At 41.0% G+C, this 25,606-nt stretch overlaps 1 protein-coding gene across 2 annotated transcripts in view; it reads right to left on the bottom strand.

The window, feature by feature from the left end:
- Positions 1 to 18,860, bottom strand: part of RAD23B (RAD23 homolog B, nucleotide excision repair protein) — a 45,916-nt gene extending 27,056 nt beyond the window's left edge. The window contains exons 1-3 of one of the 2 annotated variants that reach the window (XM_038553033.1): positions 18,682 to 18,860; positions 649 to 730; positions 237 to 316 (exon numbers count right to left, since the gene is read on the bottom strand). In XM_038553033.1, coding sequence (XP_038408961.1) covers positions 237 to 316; positions 649 to 730; positions 18,682 to 18,747 — 228 coding nt within the window. In that variant the 5' untranslated portion in view covers positions 18,748 to 18,860. Of the gene's footprint in view, positions 1 to 236; positions 317 to 648; positions 731 to 18,359; positions 18,484 to 18,681 lie in introns of those variants that run through there. The other variant, XM_038553034.1, reaches the window with a different exon arrangement.
- Positions 18,861 to 25,606: the final 6,746 nt, after the last annotated feature.

Genomic DNA, 25,606 nt, shown 5'->3' with positions numbered 1-25,606 from the left:
AAAACAAATTTTACACATTTAATCAACTGTTTTATTTTAAATTATGTTTAAGCTATAAACGTATAAAATAATTAACTTTATGGCTGACTCAAAATAGACTATTAAAATCTTTAACAGGTAAGTGCCTGCCAAATGGATATGCATAAACTGTATTCATAAAGGCTGGACTCGGGATCATGATATTAAAAAAAACAAAAACCTCACACGCATATACACAGTATAAGGCTGAAACTTACTTTTGTCACCATAACCACCACAAAGTTTTTTTCGTCAATTTTATATTCTTTTAGAGCAGTATCATCATTAAGGATTTTGCCTAGTACATTAAGAAAAAGAGAAGACATTATTTGAAGCCCCATAACCTTTGTCTTACATATATTAAAGTTAAAACAATCCCCAATGTCAATTCTATCAATTAATACTTTCCCTAAAGAAAAACAGTAACTAATCAGCCAAGATAAATATGAATGGAAATATAATCGGGTAAAAAAGTAGTAACATTTTGACTAAAAGATAGCTAACACAAACACCATATATGTTTATGACAGTCAAGTTGTTTACACAATTTGTAAGATGACAATTTCTAAAACTAAAGAATGTCACTGTAAGCAAGAAGATAGCACATTACTTTCAATACTTAATTCATACCTGCATAAATTAATTTTTGACCTGCTACAGGAAAGGCATCTTTCCCCTTTTCAGATTCAATCTTCTCTTTCAGTGCCTTCACCTATGGAAAAATAAAGATTTTTTTTCCCTAAAAAGTCTAAAACAAATGACTACCTAGAATTTGATTAAATAATGCAAAGTAAAATTTTATACGTATTATTAATAATTCTAAAGCTTATCATGTATTCACAATATTATACTAAAAAAGACTCATTCTTAATGCATTAGGTATAACAGGTATAAGCTTTGTTTTACCACCAGCCGCTACACATATAAAGATTAGAAGAGGAAGGGGAGGTGGGCGGGGGTTGGGGGTGACTGGGTGACGGGCACTGAGGGGGGCACTTGATGGGATGAACACTGGGTGTTATTCTATATGTTGACAAGTCCAACACCAATAAAAAATAAACTTATAAAAAAAGATTAGAAGAAAAAACTTTATCATTGACTTGATAAATCCATTCAAGATAAAGGTTTCAACATCAAAGTTTTGATTCTCATTATAAAGTTTATGGGTTTATTTCCCACAGAGCAAAAAAGTAAAGAAAGGCTCTCTAAAAACGTTGAAGACACAAAAGAGTCATATCTACAATAATAATAAAAGTTAAATATGAATGTTAAATGGCAAATAATTCATTTTAAAAGTCGGATACGTTTCATTACAATCACACGGGGGGCTTCATTACATCACATTACACCCACAGGGGCTTCATAAAGATCAATTAAAACCTAATTTCTGGAGATGGTGCCTGAACATCTTTTTTTTTTTTTTTTTAAAGAGCTTTATAGGTGGTTCCAAAGTTCAGCCTTGGCGGAGGACCACTGTATCACTTAAATGATCTTAAACAAGTAGCTTGGTTTCTCTCTCAGTATCAGTCTCATCTACAAAGTAAGAGGAATAGGAACAGATGATCTTGATGGTCTCAGATTCCTAAAATTATGTAACAATAGGCTCATTATAAGGTATTTTGAAAATGAGTCCAATCAATTTCTGAAACTAACTGATCAGAGTGGCTGAGGAGTAAAAGAGGCAAGAAGAAATAATGGAACTAGTTTCATTACTTGAAAGGCACAAGAATCAAGAGGGAAAATTCTATTCCTTCTATTTCCCAGAATACTTCTAAAAATTGTCTAAGTTGATAGTTCTGAGCTTTAGGTGAAAGACTGCCTGATAGGGATACAAAAAGAGAGTACTAGTTTCATTACTTTAAAGACACAGGAATCAAAGAGGAAAATTCCATTTCCTTCAATCTCCCAGAATTCTTCTGAAAATTGTCTAAGTTGATAGTACTGAGCTTTAGATGAAAACTGGTAAGATATAAAGAGAAGGTTCCTTTGTACAATTAAAAAGCAACAATGTATCTTCCAAAAGAAAAAAAAGACAGTAATGCTTATACAGCTTTAAGTACATTAACATACACAATTTCACATAATCTTCAAAACTCTGGGACAAATGGGGTTATCCACTCAATTTTATAGATGAGGAAGAGAGGTTTAGATCTCCTCTCCAGGTCACAGTGCTACTAAGTAGTAGCTGAAACCCAAAACAACTTTCTGATTTCAAGCTTTAAAGCAGAATATTTTGCACACACCATATAAATTACCCCTCGTTGCGCTGATCCTCCTGTAATGAGTCAACAGCATCACCACTATTCTGATGTTCCCCAAAGTAGAAATACATCACAAGTATCTAAGTCCACTATTTTCTATTGTTCTGAATTTCAAAAGTTAAATTAATACAAGTAACAACTTTTAAAAAGAAAGCACTCAGAATCTGATCTCAACATCAGTAAACTCAGGCTATAAATTCCATGGCCTTTTTCAATTTCATATACTGCTCTTTATCAGATGATAAACTGTCTGCTATGTGTGTTTCAGAATAAAGAAGTACAAGGAGGGATCCCTGGGTGGCGCAGCGCTTTGGTGCCTGCCTTTGGCCCAGGGCGCGATCCTGGAGACCCGGGATCGAATCCCACGTCAGGGCTCCCGGTGCATGGAGCCTGCTTCTCCCTCTGCCTGTGTCTTTGCCTCTCTCTCTCTCTCTCTGTGACTATCATAAATAAATAAAAATTAAAATAAAATAAAAAAAAAGTACAAGGACTTCATAACTTCCATAATGCTACAGCTGACCCTTGCTTTAAATTATATTTATGTTGACGGTTCTGATTTTACTTATACATTCAACTAGCAGTTCATGATAAAATCAGGAAATAAAAGATACTATCCAAATTTCTAAGATAAAATAACTTAAAGACTATTTAGTTGGGATGCCTGGGTGGCTCAGGGCGTGATCCCTGGGATTGAGTCCTGCATTGGGCTGCCTCCAGGCAGCCTGCTTCTTCCTCTGCCTGTCTCTGCCTCCCTTTCTGTGTCTCTCAAGAATAAAATCTTAAAACAAAACAAAACAGAACAATAAAGACTATTCCCTGCACTGCTATGGATGCTAAAGCCTGGAGCAGTGATTCTCTAAGGTAGGGTTGGGAGGCCATAAAGGCTCATAAATCTCTAGTGGGTGGTCTGCAAGGTCAAAAGACATTATTTGCCTTTTTTCCATCCTAATTTTCTCACAAATATATACCTGAGTTTTCCAAAGACTACAAAGCATGTGATACCAAAAGACTGAATACAGAAGTAGATGAGAATCGTTCTTCTATTAAGCCAAACATTAAAGAGTTTTGCTGGGGTGCCTAGCTGGTTCAGTCAGTAGAGCATGGGACTCTTGATCTCAGGGTGGGGAGTTTTTTTTCTTTTTATAATTTTTTAAAAGATTTTATTTATTTATTCATGAGAGACACACACACACACACACAGAGGCAGAGACACAGGCAGAGGGAGAAGCAGGCTCCATGCAAGGAGCCCGATGTGGGACTAGATCCTGGGTCTCCAGGATCATACCCTGGGCTGCAGGCAGCGCTAAACTGCTGCGCCACCAGGACTGCCCTCAGGGTGGGGAGTTTGAGCCCCACACTGGGCATGGAGCCTACTTAAAAAAGTTTTGCAAAACTATAAAACAATGCCTTCTTACTGCTTTTTGTTTGGGAAAATAATTTTTTATATAAATAATTATAACATTTATTGGGTTTATTATCTGTAAAAGATCATTTAAAACATTTCTCAGTTTACTTTCTAATACAGTAAACACAAGCACATAAACAAAAGCTATTTTGGAGTTCTCAATAAATTCTAAGTGTATAGGGTCTTGAAAACAAAAATTTTGAGACCTGCAATCTTCCACAGTAAATGACTTGCCCAAAAGTCAACTGAGAGATGGCAAAGCTCAGTTAGAGAACTCTGCGGTGAATAATAAATTTCCTTCCACATACTTCTTTCTTCAGAGAGGGAGAGAAGATGCAATATTTGTAGCTCTGGTGGCTTGGTTTTTTTAAAAAAAAAATTCACAAATGAATTATAGACCATATGTGTTACCATGAGTGAATTTAGTTCTCAAAAAAGTACATAATGGTATACAACACAGCAGTTGTTCAATTAATACTTGAATAAATTAATAGAGCATAGAAATATGTGAAAAAAAAAACAGAAAGATAAAGAAATATATGAAGCAATAAATGAAAGAAATAAAAGAAACAGAAATCTCATTCTGGACAGGTCAGGATATATGGGCAAATAAGACAGACTTAGCTGATATGTATATACAGTTTCTATCCGATAAAAATTTTTTTTCTAGCACCGATAGAATATATAGTTTAAAAATGTAGGCCACAAAGACCTATATTTTCATATAAGCCTAAACAAATAATGGACCCACTCTCTAGTTCTATCAAAGAGGGAGGAGGGGACAAAAAAACCTTAGAAGTTATAAAAAGCAGAACAACAAACACCTCCAACCAGTTTGCTCCTAAGAAACCAAACTGGTGATTAAAGAATATTAAGAACATAACAATGAGATCTCTACAGACGTCAATACCTGTATGATTTGGCCAAAAAAGGTAATCACAGACTAATACTAAAAGTGTTTATTATTGGAGCACCCTGGTGGCTCAGTCAGTTAAGCATCTGACTCTTGATTTCAGCTCAGGTCATGAATGATCTTGAGGCCGTGAGATCAAGTCCCATGTTGGGCATGCTGGGCATGGAGCCTGCCTGGAATTTTCTCTCTCCTTCTTTCTCTGTCCTGCCACCCCCATTGTGTAGTACTCTCTCTTTAAAAAAAGTGATTATTAAACAAAGAATGAAAATTAAACAAAGGGCAGCCCCGGTGGTGCAGCGGTTTAGCGCCGCCTGCAGCCCAAGGCGTGATCCTGGAGACCCTGGATCGAGTCCCACATCAGGCTCTCTGCATGGTGCCTGCTTCTCTTCTGCCTGTGTCTCTGCCTCTCTCTTTGTGTCTCTATGAATAAATAAAATCTTTAATAAAATAAAATATATTAAAAAAAAAGAAAATTAAACAAAGAATGAAAATTAGTAAACCAAGCACGGAATTCAAATAGAAAGAAGACAAAAAAAAAAAAAAAAAAAAAGGGAAAAATGCAAATAAGTTAAGAGAAATGGTAGAAAATAGTTCTGTGCCAACAGAAAAATGGGACAAATAACAGGGCAGCAATCCACAGGTACAGTCAATAAAAAGTTCAACCTTATTAGCAATCAAAAACACAGTTTTTAGTCAGACATGATTATGCACCGTAACACTGGAAAAGACAGCCTTAAATAATTCTTGGTGTTAGCACCAAATGTGAAGAAATACACTCTTAGAATGAGAGTATCAAATAAATGTAGTATTTAAGGGCAATACACCAAAGGTCAACATTTTTCAGGGCAGGCCATTCAATCCAGCAATACCACTCTGGGTTATGTATCAAACAAAAAAACTAAACTAGATTTTAGAACTGGGTGCACTGACCTATCCAAACCTCATTGTTCCTAACCTCAACACAATGATCTTTACGTTCAATCTATTTAAGTCATCTAACCACAATACACAGGCTGAATCCTGTCATTCTAAAACTGCCCCATCTTAGAAATTATAAGCACCAACTGCTTATTCCTACCAGCTCTCAATACTGTTCACTACACCTGGTCTTGCATCTCATTAATAAGACTTTGGTCACTAGAGCTTCTATTTTCATTTTGATCTTTATTGCCAGCTCTATTCAGCACAGACAACAATGCCATGGCTTCTATTACTTTTCTTCCTATTATCAGGCATTCTTGTCTTTTTGCTGCTCCTGCCAGGCAAAATTCCATATTTGGACATAACTGAATTTATTTCTATCAGTACTCAATATAAAATTTAGTTCAACCACTTCACTCCTACCTCACTTAGCTAACAAATTTTATCCTTAACTATCCAACCCCTGCCTATCTATTTATAGCCAGTCTTCTAAATGCTGAAGAAAATGAAAGCTACCCTAAATCTTCTGTTCTTGTGGTTCTCCTCCATTCTCCAAAAGGGAATTTCAAACCTGCACTCTTCTTTAAGTATGTTTCCCAACACTACCCTACCCCTGTCCCCTCAGATGACCATCTTCTACTTCATTCAAAACATAGATTATCAGAGAAACTCACCATCCAATTTCTACCACCAAAAGGCCATACTTTTGTTTTGCAACCAGATTCACCTAATTTCTTTCTCCCCTATTAAATGAAAAAGGTATCCCTCTCTTTCAAACCTAATTCTTTCCACCTGTCCCCTAGTTCTTCTTCCAGTGTTCTTCAGTACTTTGCTAGATTCATTGTTTCCTACCCTCCCCCGGCTATATTTTCAACCTCTTCCTCAAAGCCAGTTTATTTTCATTCACACTTATACAGACCTAATTTTCTGTTATCTTAAAAACAAAACAAAAACTTCATAAGCCCCCCATTATTTGTTAGCCCTACTCTCCTCTGCTTAGTCTCAGGCATTTTTCCCCCCCAAAATTAACTACACACACTGTAGTATTTACTCGTAACACCATACCTATTACTCAACTACACACTGCTGACAGAAGCATGGACTTTATCCTCATTCTGCTGCTTATTTTCTCCTTATCCCCATGATTCCATAAGACTGCTCTTACCAGTATCACTGAATTCAGCAAAAAAATCATTACCAGACACTTCTTAGTCCTTCTCTACCTTACTTGACTTGTCACATTAAACAGTACTGGCCAGTCTCTCCTGTTTACACAGTCTTCCTTTGATTTCCATAAGGCCATTCTCTTTTGGATTTCCTCCTGTCTCTCTGTTCATGGCTTTTTGAAATCCTCTTCCTTGGCCAGCCCTTTAAGTGCTACTCAGGGTCATGCCCAAGGATGCCTTTTGTTCTATATAAACTTCCCAGATAATCCATCTCCTCTAATTTTAATAACCATCCAGGTGTCATTTCTATCTCTAGCCCAGCTCTCTCCTTTAGTCAAGCATACCTAAATGTCTACTTGACATCTTTACTGGATATCCCACAGGCATGTCAACATAATATATTTGCTGAAAGAAGGTTTCTAGACTAGTCTAAATCTTAACCTCATCAGATTGAACATACTTTAAAACAGCTTAAAGGGATGCCTGGATGGCCCAGCAGTTGAGCTTCTTCTGCCTTTGGCTTTGGGCGTGATCCTGGGTCCTGGGATCGAGTCCCACATCGGGGTCCCTGTGAGGAGCCTGCTTCTCCCTCTATGTCTCTCATGAATAAATAAATAAATAAAATCTTAAAAAAAAAAAAACAGCTTAGAGGGAAAGGCCTTCTTTCTGGATGTTGCAAAAAAAGAAGAGGTTGTACCTATCTGCACATGGCTTCTCTTGTGAAGGTTATGACCAGCAGTGGATGCAGTTATGACTCCTTTAACTGTGCTGAACCCCCTGCCAGTGCTATTTCACTGAGTAGTGAACAGGATGGATCTAGAATTGATCACTATAGTCCCAATACATAACCAAGGCTATCCTTTCATTCTCCTAAACTTTCCTCTTGCTGTTTATTTCCCCCTAAAGAGTGAGAGATTATCATCAACCCAACCCTATCAACAACTATCAAGAAATCAAACCTTTTCCCTAGTCGCATACTTCTCTTATGAAATTGTGTGCATTTTAAAAAGAACATACTCTGTATCTAAGATTAAACATGGTTGACTTGGCTTCTTTTCTCCCCCAAAAGGGAGATAATTGCAATAATAATAGACTAAAAGTGCCAACACAAAAGCTGATCCCAGTTTTCATGGGATGAAAAACATCCCATTCCCATGAGGTACTTATCTTTTCCACATTCCTCACATCAAATCATTCATTCATCCAGTGGTTCCAACTTACCATCTAATTATTTCCTTTTAAAAAAAAAAAAAAAAAAAAAGGTCATTCATTCATTCATTCATGAGACACACAAAGACAGAGGCAGAGACACAGGCAGAAGGAGAAGCAGGCTCCATGCAGGGAGCCCAATGTGGGACTTGATCCCAGCACTCCGGGATCATGCCCTGAGCCGAAGGCAGATGTCTAAACCCCTGAGCCAGCCAGGGGCCCCACTTATCTAATTATTTCCTGATGTGTATATTACATTGCATCCCCTGGCACTATCACAGTTCAGGCCAATAGCCATTAAAAGTAGTCTTCTGCATTCAATAAATTTAAGTTGTACATTTCAAATATTAAAATAATGTCTTACAAATTATATCCCTATGATAGTAACACGATGTTTTCCACCTCAGTCTTCTTTTCTTTCTTTTTTAAAGATTTATTTATTTATTTATTTATGATTAGACCGAGAGAGAGAGAGAGAGAGAGAGGCAGAGACACAGGCAGAGGAAGAAGCAGGCTCCATGCTGGGAGTCCGACGTGGGACTCGATCCCCCCAGGATTGTGCCCTGGGCCAAAGGCAGGTGCTAAACCGCTGAGCCACCCAGGGATCCCCCCACCTCAGGCTTCTTACACAGCACTTTTGCACAAGATTTCTAGGACTACTGCTTGTTGACTAGGTTTACAGCTGAATATTCATGATAACCCAGCTTCCTCAATGTTACTCTATGTTTTCCTTATTTATGCTGTAACTTTGTTGTTCCTTATTATTGTTATAAGTCATAAAAAGAATCATGCAAGCTTTAATGGGTAGCCCTGAAATACAGAGGCCGAGTAACAGTTCATGGGTGGTATGTACTTACCACAGTATATAAAGAGCTTCATAATATGTAACTCATTTAATCTGTGCTATATATCTCTTATTTGAATCTTGGCTAGTTACTGATGTGGAAGTTGGTATTTGTGAGCATCGATGCAGGCAATTTTGAGGCAATCTGCCAGCCTTTGATCCAATAATTCTACATCTAGAAATCAATGCTAAAGATGTACCACACAAATACTTTAAAGATACATGAACAGGGGCTCGATCCCTGGGTGGCTCAGTGGTTTGGCGCCTGCCTTCGGCCCAGGGTGTGATCCTGGAGTCCGGGGATCAAGTCCCGCATCAGGGCTCCCTGCATGGAGCCTGCTTCTCCCTCTGCCTGTCTCTGTCTCTCTGTCTCTCATGAATAAATAAAAATCTTAAAAAAAAAAAGATACATGAACAAGTGTACTACATTACCTTTTAAAACACTGAAAACAACCCTAAACATTCAATGGTAAATACATTATTGTACATGCATTCATTTATATACAATGCAATACAAGAACAATCACTATACATGTAAGGTATTCACTGACTGCATGCACGTATGAATGACATATTTATAATTATCTTTAAAGGACAAAAGTTAGTTAATTTTTTAAAAAACATAATGCAGTTACATTTATGTGTTACATATAAATTAAAAAAATGTCTAGCAGCATATAGAGACCATAATAGTTATTTAAACTAGCGTAATAAAGCCGTCTGCTTTTTTATATACTTTATAGATAACAAGGCTGGATTACTTCAGTAATGTAAGGGAAAATTTATTAAAAGAAAAAAAATTCACAGCACCCCCCCGCACCCCAGCATTTCTTACTAGTATTATACAATACACTGCAATTTTGAAAAGAGTCTTCATTAAAAAAAGAAAAGTCTGGGGCGCCTGGCTGGCTCAATTGGTAGAGCATGAAACTCTTGATCTCAGGGTCTTGAGTTTGAGCCCCACACTGGGCACAGAGATTACTTAAAAAAAAGAAAAAGAGAGAGGTCTGAGGCCATAGTCTAGTACCTAGCTAAATTTTGAAAAATAAGAGCAACCCAAATTTGCAATTAACCATTAGAAAAAGGAGAGTCCCAAAGCAGAAGGATTTCATAGATTTACACTGTTGGGTAATGCTTTTTTTTGATCCCTTGGGTGGTACCATTCCATTTGAGAAAGTAGGATAGGTATCAAGGAGTATTTCCTGGATTCCTCCCTCAAAGTAGGTTCCTACTAATTCTAAAAAAAGAATGGATTATGTAGAATTAGCTGGCTCTAGTGCAACAGGAAAAATCTTCCCACTAGATCCAAGAAATAAAAGAATGTAGCAAAAGAAATTTTTTAAATCACTGAGAGTATAGTATTGTGTGAATAGACAGTAAATAAAGCCATAAGTTCTCATATTATTATTATGATCCAAAAGGCTATGATTTTAAAATATAATCTGAGGGGCCCCTGGGTGGCTCAATTAAGCATCTGCCTTAGCCTTGGGTCATGATCCCAGGGTCCTGGGATGGAGCCCTGCTCATCCCAGGAACCTGCTTCTCCCCCTTCCCATTGCCCCTCCCCACCACGCGTGCTCTCAGGCTCTCAAATAAATAAATAAATAATCTTTAGAAATAGATAATTTGAAATCCAGAATCTATTTTTTCCCAGACACTATGATCTTTTTCAACAAGATTAAAACAGACACAGACTTTGAAAACTAAGTAGAAAAAGTAGGTATCTTAAGATACCTGTAATTTTTAAAGTTTCTATATAGGCAGGGAATGGATCTAACACACTACAAAGAAGCCACCTACCTAATTCAACCAAAAGTGTGAGGAGGAGGAAAGGAGAGAGGGAGTGACACAATTTTTATACACCTGTTGAAGTACTTAGGATCTGTTCATATATATTAGCCAATTGTAGCCAATCTATCTCCTCTGCTTGAAAACGTTTACGTAATGTTTAAAGGGTTTATAAAGTTCATTGAGTTATAAAATTAGCTCTTGGAGACACTACATAAGGAATTTATCCAAACTTACAGGAACAGATGGTGTGATGTCCTTCAGCAGGATTCTCTGTGGTTATGGCAAGCTCAAATTTAGCACATTTCTTTCCAAAAGTAACAGAAATTTTATACATTACCTATCATCTCATAATTTCCAAACTAAAAAAAAGCAGAACACCACTCTTAAAAACTCTGAAACTGCTGATTTCATCAAGTTGACACAATGAGAGGATACCACATCCACACAAACGTTTTTTAGAAAAGATAGTGAAAAACATTAATCAAAATAATGAAAATTGATGAAAGCAGGATTTATTTAAAAAATGCATATTTATTTTTAATTTCACAATTCACTAAAAATTTTGAAATCCATGATCTCATTTGATTCTCACATCAACTCTACAAGGCAGGCTTATTACTACTCCTATTTTACTAAAGAGAAAATAGATTTAAGTGCTCAAGGACACAGGACAACTATAAAATGGGAAAAAACTCATGCCTAGGTTAGCAGTAGTGTAATGTATTTTAAAGAGAGCAAGATGTAAAAACAAAGAGACTCAAGAGCTACCCTTAAGTTTTGCTAAGAGCAAAATGGGAAATGAGGGAAATGCAGTAGCCATAGAGGGATATGGAGACAAGAGAGGGTTTTGTTAAGATGGAGGAAAATGAATATTCTAGAATGGAAAAATCAATTAGGCAGACGAAAGAAGAGGAAAATAGATGGAGTGAGGTCCTTCATGGACGACCAAGTATAGGATATAGAGGAAAAGTAGAGGTATCAGCCTTAGCACCACCCACAACAAAAGGAGGTAGCTCTGGTAGGACTCTGCAAAAATTCTGTCCCAAATTGTTTGTATAGTCAGTTAAATCTAAAATCTCCAAAAAATCTAAAATCTAGGGTTATCAGCTGAAAACAAGGAAATTATATAAAATCTGCCTACGACAGTATAAGAGTTAATGGGTAAAGTACACTTATCAGGCAGTACAAAGGGCCCAATTAAAGTTAATGTTCATGAATTTTAAGTGAGACAAATCAATGTGGCTTCTAGCTTCACAACTGCAAGCACAAACAAAACTGAATGTAATCACTTTTGGGGTTTTCCAAGCAGAAACAATGAAATGACAGTGGGACCATGTTGTCAAGCACGGTCATGGTTTTCTGTGTATGCCCTCAACCTCATAAAACCATCCAAACAACTATTTGAAGTTAGTACTTTCAGTGGCAGTACTCTCATTTTAAGATGAGGAAACAGGCACATAATTGGGTAACTTGTTCAAGGTCACAGAGCAAGTACTACAGCCAGGACTGAAACTCCGGCAGCCTGGCTCAAGAGACATGCTATGCTCATCCTTGCAAGAGAGTAATTATAATCACTGACCCTATTTTAGCTGGTCAAGAGTGGAGGCAGTAACATGAAGGGAGGGCCAGCAAAACGAAATATGGATCAAATGAATTATACGTCTCGTTAGAACTGGAATCAGAGGAAAGGTAAAGTAGAATACTAAAAATAGATTACTGGGAATGGGGGAATAGCTACAGTTTTTAGTAATAAGATCTAGTAACCAGTTATGGGACTGAATAATTGAGGTAGAGTAGAAGGAAAGATCACTGGGTGAGAGATTAAGGAATACAAGACCAGAGTATGACCAAGACTGTCTTTCACAGATACTGAAACTACCAAAGCCATTGACTTTGTGCTGGTGGCAAGTTAGTAATCACACTGGCATTCATTTCTTCTTTCTAAAATGAACGCTATTAACGTATTTTCCATAATTCTGGTGTAGCGTTCTTTTTAAAGCAATGTCGTTCACATGCTGTGAACCTCAGAATTGTGATCATTTTACATGGTTTTGACAGAGATAAAGGCAGCTACATCAGGAAAAATGACCATCAAGATAACTAATATATGTCCATAGTTACTATCTACACTTCCCCATCTCCCATTCATTCTTCAACCCAATCAAACATAATTTATGGCTTCACCATTCCATGGAGATTACTTGTCAGGGTCACTAATAACCTCCAAGATGCCAAAACCAAAGGGCATGTCTTTTGAATTCTCAAGCATTAGATACACTTGATCCTTTCTTTTTCTTTGAAACATTTTCTTTTCCTGGATTCTTCTCACCTCAAAGGTTCCTTGACTGACCTCTTCACTATTCAATCTCCACATCCAGGCTTCAATTCTAGGCCTCATCCTATTACCTAACAACATTCTCACCATGGTTCTTCAATTCTAATAGCACACAATTAATTACATATAGTGCATAATTTAGGGTTCAATTTTCACAAGTAATGGACACTGAAAAAAGATTGCTAGATCTCATCTGGTCCAAAGGACTGAAGTCAACCACATATGCTGCCTGTTGTCAGGGCTCTATCTCCAACCCAAACTTCTCTCTGGAATTGAGATTCGTAACAAATATCTTTGTCATCTTTACTTGAAAGTAATAGGCATCTTAAACTTAAGTCTTGAGTTCCCACTGCAACCCCAAACCTGCTCCCCTTCCCACCCTCCATGTCTCAGGAAAGATCACAAGTATTCACGCAATTTATACAAAATATAGGTTTAATCTTCAATTTCTCAATTTTCCCCACTTCACCCCTTCAAAAACCCTCAACTCTACCCTCCCAAATATATCTCAAATCCATCCACTTCTCTTCATATCTGTGCTATTTCCCTAAAGCCTTGTCTGTTTAATAAGACTACTATACAAGCCTAAGTCCCTGCTTTTGCTTTTCCTCTTGCTTATCCTACTATCCATTTTCTATACAGCAGTTAAACTAACCTTTAAGATCATAAAAGAAATTTTTCTGCTCTGCTTAAAATTCCCCAAAGGCTTCCTATTTTACCTCAAAAACCTCCTGCTTATTACAAAGTCCTATAGACTCTGGCCCCTTGCCTAACTCTGATCTATCCCCTCACTTCTCCCTCACCTACTAGATCAGCAATACAACCCTTTTTTGATTCCCAAAACAGTCTCAAAGATCTTTTCCTACAGAGATCACTCTTCCTCATCTGAGTACTTATTATTATTCAGATCTCAGTTTAAATGTCACTGTATTCAAAAAGGCCTCAATGACTAGTCAATTTAAAAGTAGCCACCTAGTCATGCACTATCACGTTACCTCACCCTATTTCAATTCTCTACATAGCTCTTAGCATTATCTGATTATTAAAATTTGTTTTTTAATTGATTTATTCCATTGTAATATATGCACTGTAACAGGACAAGATTTTTAGTAAGTACTCAACAAATACTAAATAAAGGAACCAACATTCAAATATTGAGGGATCACTAAAAGAATGTATTCAAATCATTCAAATGAGGTTTATTAAATGCCCACTATGTGCTAGGTATAGGAAAAGCAAAACTCTGGCAGAAACCATGCCAGATTTCCCAGGTACTTTCCGTGTAATGTTTTATCAATATGCCAAGAAACCTTAATTTCATCTTTGTAATGGAGTATTTTTTTTAAGAGATGTTATTAATTTATTTTAAAGAGGGAAAAACATCTCAAGGAGACTCCCCATCGAGCATAGAGCCCGACATGGGGCTCCATTTCAGACCCTGAGATCATAACCTGAGCCAAAACCAAGAGTCAGACACCTCAATGGACTGAGTCACCCAGGAGCCCCTGTGATACAATATTTTAATACATTTACTCTTAATGTTTTAATAATCTAGGAATCTTCTATAACAAAGTACTATCTCCTGCACAACTATATTAAAGCACAATAAACCACATTAGGAATAAGTGCTAATAAATGATGGCCAACAAATATATGCAGAGCAAGTACTAATAATATTTTACAGCATAATCACAAATATCATACAAATAAATCACAAACCAAAGCAATTGTTTACACATTACTGTACCGTACACTAAGTGTACTACCTATAGTAACTGAAACTACTGTATCTTTCTAATTCTTTTATCCAAAACTTCCAACATATACACACAGCTCTGATGTCACTTTATGTACTATTATAATCACATTTCAGCTTGTTCATTTAAGTCTCATCTCAAATATACTGTTTTCCCACTTATTTAAAGCACAAAACAGTGACAAGGGTTAGCATATTAAAGAATTAAATCTGAGTATCACATACTCTTCTGTGTCATCATTTTTAGTGATACAGTAAGACCTGCAATGTTTACAATCATCTCAATTTTTGTTCTTTAATCTACCTGCCCTTACTTAATTAATGGGTTGACGTAACCACAAAACAGAAAACTAATGGACTTTGGATATAAGCTTTATTTAAAGATTTTAGTTTTTAAATTTTTATTATTTTTTTTTAACTTACTTGACAAAGAGAGAGAGAGAGCGCGCGCGAGCGTGAGCACAAGCAGGAGGCAGTAGGCAGAGGGAGAGGGAGAAGCAGGCTCCCGTGGAGCAAAGAGCCTGACATGGGGCTTGATCCTAGGACTCTGGGATCATGACCTGAACCAAAGGCAGGCGCTCAATCAACTGAGCCACACAGGCGCCCTGGATATGAGCTTTAAAAAAAAACCTGTGTATCTCATTTTTATCTAAATGTCGTTCCATCACATCACCAACTTTCAGAATTTTTAGGAATTTTATACAATTAGCAGTCCATTAGACATCTCAGAACTCTTTACATAAATTAAATTCCTCCTGGTTTTTTTTTTTTTTTTTTAAGTACATTTCTTTAACATAAAACTTCACACAGGGATCCCTGGCTGGCGCAGTGGTTTGGCGCCTGCCTTTGGCCCAGGGCGCAATCCTGGAGATCCGGGATCGAATCCCACGTCGGGCTCCCGGTGCATGGAGCCTGCTTCTCCCTCTGCCTATGTCTCTGCCTCTCTCTCTCTCTCTCTCTCTCTGTGACTATCATAAATAAATAAAAATTAAAAAAAAAACACAAAAAACTTCACACAATTAAGAATATTCTCTTTAAGCAATGGTCTTCCCATCCAATCTTCTCATTTTGTTTCTATATTGTTTTAATAGTTTATATGAAAAAATACAGTACTATTGTAGTAGTAAAAAGACTTTTGCACTGGTTAACCCTAAAGACAGTGCATGGTAATGGTCAAGTAAATGATACAAAATGGCTAATAGGAGTTACGAAAATTTTGGAAGTTGAAAAAAGGGAAGAGGACTTTCAACATTCAAAAACTAAAGCAAACACAAACAATTTAAAAACAAATTCCACTGCTTTCCCCACTTTGTACATCTCCTACTTTACAGCTTTTGAGCGACTAGGTCAATAAGGCTCCCAGAAGACCTACCGCATCCCACACGTACGTGTACTCCTGCGCTGCCACTCAAAGACCACTAAACATATACATGTTAAATGAATCACTCCCAAGATTCCTCTTATCTCAGTCTTTTCTTGCTCATTCATTTTTGCTCCTGCTCATCTCAAGCTCATGAGAGTTTCTATACTGGCCACTTCAAGTTGCTTAATTTTCTTTAGTTCCTTCTAGGTAAAAATCAAACAAGGAGAAATGTTTGAGTAGCCAAAATCGAGGTCTCAGAGAGCAAAAACTATTCATTTAATGTGGATCTCCCTACAGGTCTCACTAAAATCCTATTTTCTCCCCTTTATTTTAGAAAGACCTAATGTCTTCGGTTACTTAGTTTCACAACAAATTAGAAACAAGACACCTAGATTCTTCCCATATTAATATAACTTTCATTGTTTCTTTTCTTACAGGAATTTTACCTAAAATATAAAAAATGGATATTAAAAAAAACACTGTAAACATTTCTGAAATTTAAATCTGTTAAAATGAAATCCTACGAGGGGTGCCAGGCTAGCTCAGTGGGTGGAGTGCAGGATTCTTGATCTCGGGGTTGTCAGTTCGAGATCCCCATGCTGGGTGTACACATTACTTAAAAATAAAATCTTAAAAAAAAAAAAAAGGAAATCCTACAAGTCATTTTAATGTAAATGCTCCATACCTCACTGATGAAATGTTTTTATTTCTTGCTCCAGACTAACAACTTTAGTTTTTATACTTAGCTACTACAATATATTTAGACAAATAGCAACAAAAAGCTGAAAAAGCCACTCTGTAACAATGATCTTTCTGAAAACACACTTTTAGAAGTATATTTATAAATCATTTAGCTCAAGACATTCCTTGGAAATAAACTGGTAAACAGCAAATAGAATTAAGAGTATATCACAAACACAATATTGGCTCTAAGATAGTCAATGCACAACTTGCCTCAAGAGCTATACAAGTATCACAGAAGATTCAGTGGAGCTGTAGAAAGTCACTGCGTAACTTCAATAAACCCACAGGTATTTACAAAAGCCTCCTTTAGGTTTCAATAATTCTGGAGTTAATTCTGAATGTCATAAACTGGTGAGGTTCCTGTTGCATCGACATTACTGCAAAGAACCAAAGTCAGACTTTTCGTGAAAAGTTGTCTGAAAACACTAATCATGACAGCTGTGCTTTAAACTTTCATCCTTTAGCTTATTAGTACACCCTCAGCAATAAAGAAAAATTCAACATGATGTTAGTTAACATCAATCTACGGGTGTTGTCAATTCTGAGGACACTGAAAAGTTTCTCATTTATCACTACTAACTCCTGCACCTTTAAGAACTTATCATAAAGCATACTTTTACACATTCTTGCGGAAGAATTATTCCATGCCAGAGTTCCAAAAAAGATCGGGAACTACATTTTCTTAAATAACTGAAGATGCACAAAACTTCAAATTAAACGAGACAGGTAAAACCTAACACTATACCCTCACCCAAAGAGTACAGTGTTCCTTAAGGACTGATTTCATTTACTGGCCACCAATTAAATACCATTTAACCCTCCCATCTCTGAAAGGCAGGTAGGTAACAAGTTACAGAGGCACAAATGCAACTGGTCTAGTGAACACCAGGACCCTTGATCTCCACCCAAAACACAATCAACTATCTCTTCTAAAATACAGACGGGCAGGAAAGAGCTGGTTTAAACTTAACATGACAATCTTAACGGTGTACAGAACCACAACCCCAAAACAAAAGCAGATTTACACCGGCGGCCCATTGAGATTCTTGGCATGACGTCGTACTGACTTCAACACAGTGGCGTTTTTGCAGTCACAACTACACAAGAAGGCTTTAAAAGTCCACCACGTGGACTTCGGAGGTCTTCGAGGGTTTCCCTGCGGACGACAATCCAAGTTTTTATTTTCCTTTCTTTTTTTTTTTTTTTTTTTTTCCCTCCCCTGAAATGTTACCATTCGGGGGCTGAAGAAAAAAAAAAAAAAAAAAAAAGAGCGCAGGGTTTCCAGTACCCTACATTGACGAGACTTCTAACACGGGTAGTTATTATTACTCGGGAGTTGAGTGTGAGCCTGGCTCTGAAGGGCTCCAGCACGCGCGCGCGCACACACACACACACACGTCTTCACCACCAAGGAGGCCTGGAAAAGTGTGCGATCTGCGTATGGGTGTGGGCTCGGTGGCGGGAGAACTGCGGCTCCCACGCGCGGTCCAAGAGGCTCTCTCTACGCAAATAAAAGGGTCACCGGTTGTGGGGCGCGGCGCGGCGGCGGGGGGGGGGGGGGCAAAGGACCGGTTCCCCCCGCCCCTGCTCTCCACTCCCGTCCCCGCGCGGCTGACGGAACCTGGATCTTGACCTCACGGCTCATCCCGTCCGGCTGCCGCCTCCCAGACCTTCGCGCCCTAACCGCGGCCACGCAGGGCTGGGGGACGGCGCCGAGCACCGTGGGCGGCGCGGCGCGGCTCGGTCCCCGCACTCGGGCCCGGAGAGGCCGACTGCACCCCCATCCCCGAGGCGGCCCCCGCCCCCGCCCCCGCCCCCCCAGGCCCAGGCCCAGGCCCAGGCCCTCCGGGGCCCCGCGGCCGTGCGCCCCACAAAGCCGGCGGCCGACTCCGAGCCCCTCGCGCGCCCCCGCCCCGCCCCGCCCCGCCCCCGCCCGGGCCCCTGGCCGCTCGCACCGTCTCGTCGGGGTCGATGTCGATCTTGAAGGTCTGCTGCTGCAGGGTCTTGAGCGTGACCAGCATGGTGCCGGCGCGCAGCTGGGCCGCCGGGCCTGCTCGGGCGCGGGCCGCTGGGCGGGGTCTGTGGCCGGGCGGGGGCCCCGGGGTCGCTCCTCGCGCTCCCGGGAGGAAGGCGGTGGGGGTGGGGGCGGGGGCGGGGGTGGGGAGGGGGGAGGGGGCTTGTCACCTCCGCCCCGCCGAGCGGCCTCTCCCCCGGCCCCGCGCCCGGGCCGCGCCGCTCCCTCCGCGACCGCCGCCTTCCCCGCGAGCTCGGGCCGCCGTGCTTCCTCACGCGCCGGGCGCCGGCCAGCGGGTCCGCGGGACGCACGAGCGGGCTGTGCGAGCCGAGCAGAGGGAGAATCCGCTACCTCACCACAGGCCGGCGGCCGCCATCAACGTGACTCGCCGAGACGCGCCCCCTCCCCCACCCGAAAAAAAAATCTGGGGGCGGGGGGTGGGGGGGATGGGGGCCGGGCCGACCCAGCGCGCAGGCGCAGGGTGCGGCGAGGCGGTGCGCAGGCGCGGCGGAGAGCCCCGCCCCGGAAGTGGGGCGGGGCGGGCTGCGGCTCTGGAATGTCGGCGGCCTGGGGCCGGCCGTGCGCAGGCGCAGTCCGGGGGCGTCGCGAGGGCTCGGGGCTCCCTCCCGCCGCGGCGCTCCGCCTACGTCCAGGCTCCTCCCGGCTGCCGGAGTTGCGCAATCCGTAGCCGGGGAAGCGCTACGTGGAGACCGCGCTAAGTGGAAGCCCGAGTGTGGAGGTGGGGCGCTGGAGGGCGGTAGGTTGGGGCGGGGCTTAGGCGGAAGGCTCGGGGCGGCGCGGTGCCGGGGCGCTGGCCGCGCGGATGGGCCTCCGCGGTGGCGACTGTGATGCCCGGGCCCCGGGCCTGCAGACCCCCGGCGGCCGACCGCCCGGGCACCGCGGGCCTAGGGAGGAGCACGGATGCAGGAGGTCACGTTCTCGCGCTGCCCCGTGGACGGAACCGCCCGCCGGCTCCTGTCCCCCGAGAAGTAGAAGGTCACGGTTGCAGCGACTGGATGCACAGCCCCCGCCTCTCCGCGCGTCTCCTCCCGCCTGACCCGGGCGCCCGGGGCTGCAGGGGGCGCCCAGGCCCTTGCCCCCGCGCGAGGGGCCTGCCTCTGCACTCGCTGTGCCCGCTCCCGGGTCCTCCGGGCCCGCAGGCCTGGGGGCTCACTGTCTCGCCTCCTTCAGATCTTGGCTCTAAAGGGCACTTGCTCCGTGAAGTCGGCCCCGACCCTCGGCTCAATAAACCCGCAGCTTCCTCAGCTCCGTTAGCTCCGTAGCATTTACCATCTTCTAGTTACCGCATAATATGCCTATTTATTTGCCATCTCTCTTTTCTTTCTTTTTTTTTTTTTTTTTTAAGATTTTAGTTATTTATGAGATACAGAGAGGCAGAGGGAGCAGCAGGCTCTCTGCGGGGAGCCGGGTGTGGGACTCGGTCCCAGGGCCACCCCCTCCTCTCCGGGATCACGGCCTGAGCTGAAGGCAGATGCACAACCGCTGAGCCACCCAGGGGCCCCAAATCCAGAATTTTAACCCAAAGCACAGTGACTCCAGGTGCTGGGCTGTTCTGCCTCTTACTAAGGTTCCATGTGGCACATTTGACATAAGGTGGGTCCAGTATAAAGGAACGTGACAGTTAGATCACTACCCACGTGACCAATCGCAAACTGCGGCTCTGTGCCATCACCCTGATACAGTGTCACTGCTTCGTTTCTCCCGGATTTAGGAGCTCAGATAGAATTCTTCCATGGGTCGTTCCTGACCAACTTCCCTCTCCACTAACCTGGCATTTCCCCTTTCACTGCGCCCGCATGTCCCTGTATTGTAATTGTCTAATCCTCTGTCTTCTGTATTCCTTTACGTCTACTGTTAGTCACCGCATGATCTCATCTTGTCTTTGGTTTTGAAATACCTCCAGCCTGGACCTGTCCCCTTAGCTGTAGACAGAGTTAGCCGGTTGCCTACACTGTACCTTCACTTAGAGCATATCAAGCATCTGAAGCCTGTCACAGCCCAACAGAACCATTTTTCTCCGGACCTCTCTTCCTCATGAAACCTGTCCCTCTACCATCACCACCCCTCCCTCCCCCACCTTTTAGTTCATGGCACCAACATCTACCCAGGTGTTCAGCCCAAGCATCCAGTCAGCATCCCTGCTAAATTTTTCCTTTTCGTAGTTCCTCACCTACCACATGTAACCCATTATCAAGTCCTGTCAACTTTATTCTCCAGATGATATTCCAAATTCAGCCATTTTCACCATTTCTAATTATCTAACCCTAGGCTAACTGATCCATCGGTATCCTGCACCTGCCTCCCAACTGGTGTCTCTGCTTCTTTTCTCCCAGCAGCCTCCCCAGCAGTCAGAGTAGTCTTTTACGACCTATGATGTGACCTATCATGTGACATGATAAATCATGTCACATCTATTCTTAATACCTAATTACACTTAAGAATACAGTTCAAAAAAAAAAAAGAATACAGTTCAAACTCTTTACCTGGCTTTGAAGAGGTCAAATGATCTGAGTCCTGCCAAATTCTCTGGCTTCATCTTTTTTCTTCTCTCTCCCTTTCATTCACTGTCATCCCTCTGAACCTCATTTCCTTTTTTTTTTTAAGATTTTATTTATTTATTGATAAGAGACAGAGAGAGAGAGGCAGAGACATAGGGAGAGAAGCAGGCTCCGTGCAGGGAGCCCGACGTGGGACTCGATCCTAGGACTTGATCCTGGGACTCCATCCTGGGACTCCAGATCACGCCCTGGACCAAAAGCAGGTGCTTAGCCACTGAGCCACCCAGGCCGTCCTCCTCACTTCCTTTCATGCCTCAAACAGGCTAAGCTGGTTCTAACCTCTGGGACTTTGCAATTGAGGTTACATCAGCTTAAAACTCTGTCTTTCTGCATCTTTGAATAGCTAACACCTTTTCATCATTCTGATCCCAGGTCACATTTTATTCCCTTAGGACTTCTTCAACAAGTGCACTGATAATTAATATTAATTGTTTAGGTGAGGCACTATCCACTTTATGTGGATGATCTCATTTGAGTCCCCACAAAACTGTAAGATAGGTACAAGATTATCTTGGCTTAAATTTTTTCATGGATCTACTTGAAATTATTATTTTTCAACTTGTTTATGGCCTATTTCATATTACTACTCACTTCCCATGTCTGCTTTTTGGACAGAGGAACTCACTTGCATTATTCACAGCTCTTTCCCAAGCACCTCAGTCAGTGCCTGGAATGCAGGTGCTCAGTAGTTTATGTTGACCGAATCCCAACTCAGCTGTAAGCTCCATGAAGCCAGGTGTTGTGTCAATCTTGTTAAGAATGGCATCTTTAGAGGTGAATGCTCAATATATTTGGGCTGAAAAAATGGTGAAGTTACTTTAATCACAATTAATTTAGTTGAAATTTAAGCAGTTGTAAGAAACTTAATCTGAAACCGTTTTATAATTTATTATAGTTTGATTATAAATATATTAGAACTTATTAGAATTCATTTTTATTACAATATTAGATGTATTTGTTATACCTTTATTATACTTATTTGTTATAATAAACCTTTCCTGCTACAACTGCTATTATCTAGCACAAAAAAAGGGAGGTGAGAGATGCCTTTTCATATTTTAGTGTATATTTTTAAAAATACGTTTTGCTCATAGCAAAATAATCAGCATAGAAAGGGATTCATTGAAAATAAATCCCCTTGTCCCCTTCCTAGAAATAATAATTGTTTTGAATGTCTTTAGACATCTTCTAGATATATACTGGAATATATCCTCCCAGATAGTTGTGGCAACGGTAGATTTTTTTTTTTTTTAAGATTTATTTATTTATTCATGAGAGACACAGAGAGAGGCAGAGGGAGAAGCAGGCTCCCCACAGGAAGCCCGATGTGAGACTTGATCCTGGATCAGGCCCTGAGCCAAAGGCAGACGCTCAACCCCTGAGCCACCCAGGCGTCCCAAGCAACAGTAGATTTTAAATGCCAGTTGAAAGATTCACCTGACACACTTTTTAAAGTACAGTATTTAAATAAAAAGTTTTTTGTTTTCTTTTAATTTCTGAAAAAACTATATATAGATAGATATAGTCAGATATAACCAATAGCTCAGGTTGGACAGGCTATATGCCTCCTTGTTAGATGTAGTTGCCTTTACCCAGAGTCCCACAGTTTATATAACAGATGATGGGACTCCACCCCCCCCACACCCCTCCCAATACAAAGGCCACTGAGATGAGAATGCTTGTGAGCAAGGCCTTGTAGGATAGGCCTTGGGCTTCTCCAAGAGCTATTAGGCCAAGATAAAAAGATGGTGGGAGTTGTTGATTCCAAATACTTGGGAACAAGCCAGGTAATTTTTCTTGCATTTTTGGAAATCAGTCAAATGATTTCAGGGAAGAAAATGAGCAAGCCAAGATGCCGCAACTGCTGACTTAGAAAATACTAGGGCAAAAATGCCAGAATTCAAGCCATTCATTCAACAAATCATTACTGAGACTCTCCATGCCAGGAACAGTTCTGGATGCTGGGGATACAATAGGGATCAAAACAAAGTCCCTGTGGAGTTTATATTCTCGTGGGATAGTAGATAAATTGATAATGAACTAAAAAGCAAAGATATTTTTAATCTATGAGGTGATAAGTGCTTTTTTTAAAAAAAGCACATGAAGAGCATCAGCAGTGCTCAGAAAAAATAGTTGGTACAGAGAATGTGCCAGATATTCTTCATTCTTTTCCCCATCATTCTTCCCTCTTTGTTGCCCAGCAGTTGGGTGTAAGGAGGCTGACCTATGAACTACCACGACTGGCTTCCTGGGGAATCGCTGCAGGAGATGGGTGTGAGCAAAGAGAGTGAAGTTAGGAATTTATTCTTTGTGGTTGGTAGTGCTCTTGCTACAAGGCTGTACGGTGCTCCTCCAGGGGGGCAGAAATATACCCAGTGGGTCACTGGGGGTGGCAGATGGGACCACTCCTGCTTTCCTGCCTTGGTTCCTGGGCCCAACTGGTCCTACTGGGAACAGAATGCCCTATAGGGTTCTCTGATTTCTTGTGTAGATTGCATCCTGGAGAATGAAATCCTCCTGCATAGTATTGCCTCTGAGATGGTACTTTAGCTGTATGATCAACCAGCCATTCATTGCTCTCTCAGTTTGGTTCTTCTGGAGAGGGTGGTATATGAGAAGATCATGTGATCACTCCCAAACCTCCAGTGTGAAGTGGGTCCTTTGACTGGATGCTATGATGGGTGGGGTTCCACGTCTGTGGATCAGGTGCTCTGTAAACTCCTGTATGGTGATCTAGGCTAAAGCTCTGCTGGCAGGAAATGTAACCTACCCCAAAAATAAATGTCCATTCTCATGAGAATAAATTGGTCCTCCAGTATGCAAATGGCCCAGTTGCAAGTCAGCTTCCCACCAAGTGACAGTTGATCCTTCAAAGAACAGTACCACACTGAGAATTCAATACTGGTCTCTCTGTCTGTCTCGGACAGTTTGGATAATCAGAGGTGATGATTGTTAGATCAGCCTTCCTGAGAGTTCATGCCAAGAGACCATGCCTAGTCTCCATCTCTGCCACCATGGTCACTCCATTCATGTGCCCATCATATTTCTACTCTTGCATCTTTAAAGTCTATTCTAAATAAAATAGCCAGATCCGTTCATTTACACTGCAAAAGCTCCCTGCCTCAATCAGTAAAATCCCATCTTTACAATGCCCTTCCTCCTGTTTATTACTTTCCTGACTTTGTTAGCTACACACTTCCTCCAGTTCACTGTGTTTCAGTTGCACTGGCCTCCTTACTGTCTGTTGAACTGGCCAGGTCCACTCTCCACCACCACTCCCCCTGCACACCCCCCACCCCCACCCCCACCCCACCAACGATCTTTTGTCTTCCTGAAGCACTCTTCTGTAGATAGTTAAATCCTCTCCTTCACTTCCTCCATCAAATCTTTGTTTGAATTTCACCTTCTCAGTGAAACCTATACCGACTCCTTTATCATCCTCCTTAATTTCATAAAATACCCCACACTTCCCCATCTGGCAGTCTCCATGCCCCTTACCCTGCTTTCCTTCTGTCCCCTATTAAACTTACTGTTTTCTAACATGCTACTTTCTTTCTTTATCTGTTGTGTTTCATGTGTAGTATCTGTCTCCCCTGCTAGAAGACAGGGCTCTTTGTCTACTTCGCCCCCTCACATACTTTGAGCACCAGGAAAAGTGCCTGGAAACAGAAACAGAACTAAGTTCATAATGAAAGGAAAAGTGAGCCACCCATGAATAAAAGCAAACTAAAACAAGGTGATACTTTGTGTTAAAATTGACAATTAAGACTGTAACCTCCAGAAATATCCAAAAGTGTATGGGAAAGATATTTTCATAGTTTGCTAGTGAGTTTACAACCTTTTGGGAAGCCATTTAGCAATACAGCTGGTTCTTCACTTCTCAGATTTCAGTTCTATACACTACATGAATATTTCCAAAACTACTTAACTCAGCCTTACTAGCTAACTATGACTTGAAAAGTTGATTTAATGGTGTAGTCAAGCCAGCCAGTGGGGCAAAGGCCTGGCATTCACATGTTTTATGTTTAAACAGTATCATTTACACAACCCCAACATTCCTTTTTCTCATTTGAACTGATTTTCTCATTAGTTTTGCAAGACTAGAAAAACTGTTAGCAATAAATTGTGAAATAGATCTTTCGCTAAAGTTCAATATGTTTAAACAGTTTTGGTTCTTTTGTTTTCTCGTTTTTCCCAGCTCAACTTTCTGTTTCTCATTCAATAGGCTTTTTCATTTCCAGCTATAGTTGATTTTAATTCATGATTTATGTCAAGTATACCTAACTT

The sequence above is a fragment of the Canis lupus genome, chromosome 11, assembly GCF_011100685.1.
Source record: "Canis lupus familiaris isolate Mischka breed German Shepherd chromosome 11, alternate assembly UU_Cfam_GSD_1.0, whole genome shotgun sequence".
NCBI lineage: Eukaryota > Metazoa > Chordata > Mammalia > Carnivora > Canidae > Canis > Canis lupus.
This window is presented reverse-complemented; position numbering and strand designations above follow the sequence as displayed.